This window comes from Haliaeetus leucocephalus, unplaced genomic scaffold (genome assembly GCF_000737465.1).
Source record: "Haliaeetus leucocephalus isolate CR32 unplaced genomic scaffold, Haliaeetus_leucocephalus-4.0 Scaffold450, whole genome shotgun sequence".
Taxonomy (NCBI): domain Eukaryota; kingdom Metazoa; phylum Chordata; class Aves; order Accipitriformes; family Accipitridae; genus Haliaeetus; species Haliaeetus leucocephalus.
This window is the reverse complement of record NW_010972886.1, coordinates 18,662,483-18,665,439: the sequence shown is the minus strand read 5'-3', so window position 1 is coordinate 18,665,439 and position 2,957 is coordinate 18,662,483. Positions and strand designations below refer to the sequence as shown.

The window sequence follows — 2,957 nt, the reverse complement described above, 5'->3', positions numbered from 1 at the left end:
GGCACCCACGCACACCGCCACCCACTCCCCCCCCCCGCCTTTGCAACCCTTCCCTCCGCACACGGCGCACCCCCAAGCCCCTCACAATCCGGGCACCCCGCTTTGCACTTCCCCCCCGCCAGCCCCGCTCACCCGAAGAGCCCCCGCAGGAAGGAGTGGGAGCCCTTCACCCGCTTCTCGGCCTCCGCCATCAGCTGCACGGCCTCCCGCTCCTTGCCCGTGCTGTCCATCGCGGCGGCCTCCTTCGGCCTCCTCCTCCTCCTCCTCCTCCTCCTGCACCGGCGGGCGCGTGCACGAGGGGGGAGGGCGGCGGCGGCGGGCGCGTGCACGGGGGCGGGGCGTGTGCATCACGGCGCGGCGTTGCAGGGTGCACGGGGCAGTGCTGCAGGATGCGTGATTCCGGGTGCGTGATGCACGGCGGCGCCTCGCACGATGTTGCACGTTGCTGCACGATGTTGCACGATGCACGCTGCTGCACGTCACAAGACGCACAATGTGGCACGATGCACGATGTTGCACGATGCACGTTGCTGCATGCTACCCGTTGCACGATGTTGCACAATGCGCGTTGCTGCATGTTACAGGTTGCTGCACATTACACGATGCACGTTGCACAATGTTGCACGTTAAACGATGCTGCACATTACACGATGCACAATGTTGCACGATGCACAATGTTGCATGTCGCTGCACATTAGGTGAGATGGCACAATGCACAGTGCTGCATGTTACACATTGCTGCTACACGACGCACATTGTGCAATGTTACACACTGCTGCATGTTGCACGATGCAGGGTGCTGCATATTACACGATGTTGCACAATGCTGCACGTTGCACAATGTTGTTCGCTGCTGCACGCTGCTGCACATTGCATGATGTGGCACAATGCACGTTGCACACTGCTGCACGCACCACCCCAGCTTCCCCCAAAGGGGAGGAAGGCAAGCACACCAGGCAGCATTTTCCCTCCAGCTCTCCAGCGTTTTGGAAGCAGTGGCATCAACACACCATCCACATGTCGAGCACTGGGGTGAGGCGGTGCGAAGGAACACTCAGGACTCTTCTGCAGCTTTTTTAAAAGCAAACATCCCGACACCTGCACGTACAGCTGGAGTCAATCGGCTTTTGCACCTTCACAACAACGGGGGACTGTGCAAGAGGGTGATATTCGTGCAGCTGTGCTGCCCCAGAGGCACCTGTGATATAGTAAAAGTTGAAAGATCAAGAACACGAGAAAGAGCGAGAGGGAGTCATGAGCAATCACAAAGCTTAATTAAATGCTTGATGAATTTACGATCTTGCTAAGAAGGCACAAGCAGAGGCCTTGCTTGATAGATAGGGCCAGAAAAGATGAGAACTCCTGCCTTTGTTCACTAATGAAAACTTAGATAATAAAAGCACTAACAAGTATTTTTAGGGACTAACAAGCATTCTTTAAGAATAAGATGTTCCAAAACATGTAAAGGACCATACTGCACAGAATCACCTGAGGAGGTTCAAGTAGCAAACAAGTGAGGAAGACTATGGAAGACCACCAGAGGACTCCTGAAGACCACCAGAGACCTTCAATGCGCCTGCGTAAAGGACATTTGCATATGCTAATAGTTTCCCAGAGAACTAATGAATATGTATAACATTTCTCAGAAATCTAGTGAATATGTATGTAGAACACATACTTAACCTGCACAACTGGGCCTGACAGTGTGCATGATAGGTGGAGCGATCCCCTGTGCACCCAGCGCTGCAATAAAGAATGCTGCAATAAAGAATGCCTGCTTTCTAGAACTCCAAAATTGGCTCGTAGAGAGTTTCTTTGACAGGCTTTTTCGGTATCACCTGTAACCCTCAGAATTACAAAAATAATTTCTAAAGATAGATTCATTCGTGACCTTGCTGAAAACGTACATTGTAGAGTTCGGCATTCGGAAGATCTCGCGATGTCACGGAAAGTTAGAGGGTTAGTCGCAGCCTTATGATGTGTCTGTAATCCCGCCTACCCTTGTTAGTATAAAAGGAATTAACTGCGCAATAAAAGGCGGAAGTTGGCGCTCACACTGTGTGTGTTATCTGTCTCTTTCCCTGGTCTGGGGGTGATCAGTGATCTAATCGCGGCACCTTGATATGCAGCGAGCGCTACAGTACATCCCTGTTAGGAAATGAGCTAGGACTGGAGTACTTAAAAGACAAGGAAATTGAAAAAGTGTATTTATCCCAACTTGAAAGTCTTTTTTTTTTTTTTTTCCCCCAGCTCTGATTCTGCTTTTATTTACATTATTCTGAGTTTCCACAGAATTACTTTAAGAGACGCAGAGCTGAAGCTTAGGCTCCCGGTAGAAGGGTCATTGTTTCCAGTGGATATTCTGCATTAAGTGAAAGGGTACAGAAAAAGTCAGAACAGGCAGAAAATGTGCCCGTTTTCTCTTGCTTGCATTTGTGCACTACCGCCGCCCCCCCACTGCCCCAATTATCTGAGCACACAGACGAGTCCCTCCTTATTTAGCAAAGCAGTTCAGCACACGGCTTACAGACTTCACACAGACGGATTCACAGGAGAAAAGAAGGTAGAAATCTCTTTTTTTACCCTGTGAAGCTGCACCCGCCTCATTTCTTAACTGAAGGTGAAAGGGCCGAGGCCCCGCGAGGGACGCTTGTCAGCAAAGGCCGAAGCGGGAGCCTGGCTCTCGGGCAGGCCCGGTGTGAGGAGGGACCCCTCGAAGCACCTTCTCTACTCACACAGCTGCTTATTTCCTCGGGTTTTTAAGGCCGGAGCGGCGTGTCCCCACACACACAGAGCCCACTCAGCCCCCCAGGAACGATGGCAGAGGGGCGGGGGAGGGAGGCAGGGAGCACAGCCACTCGCCCAGCGGGAGGATTACGGGGCTGGAAGGGCCAGGACTGAGCTGTGCAGACAGCCGGCCCCGACGTTAGGCAGATTAGCGGACCGGGCCCGGGGCC

General features: G+C 52.7%; 2 protein-coding genes across 6 annotated transcripts in view; both read right to left on the bottom strand.

The window, feature by feature from the left end:
* The window catches only part of NAPB (N-ethylmaleimide-sensitive factor attachment protein, beta), an 11,113-nt gene extending 10,846 nt beyond the window's left edge, over positions 1-267 (bottom strand). Inside the window, exon 1 of the mRNA XM_010574905.1 lies at positions 133-267. Within this exon, the coding sequence (XP_010573207.1) occupies positions 133-230 (98 nt within the window). The 5' untranslated portion in view covers positions 231-267. The remainder of the gene's footprint in view (positions 1-132) is intronic.
* Positions 268-853: 586 nt separating this feature from the next.
* LOC104836349 (zinc finger CCCH domain-containing protein 6-like) overlaps positions 854-2,957 on the bottom strand; it is a 43,265-nt gene continuing 41,161 nt past the window's right edge. For all 5 annotated transcript variants that reach the window (XM_010574891.1, XM_010574892.1, XM_010574894.1 and 2 more), the window contains one exon: positions 854-1,198. The gene's annotated coding sequence lies outside the window, so the exon portion shown is untranslated. The remainder of the gene's footprint in view (positions 1,199-2,957) is intronic.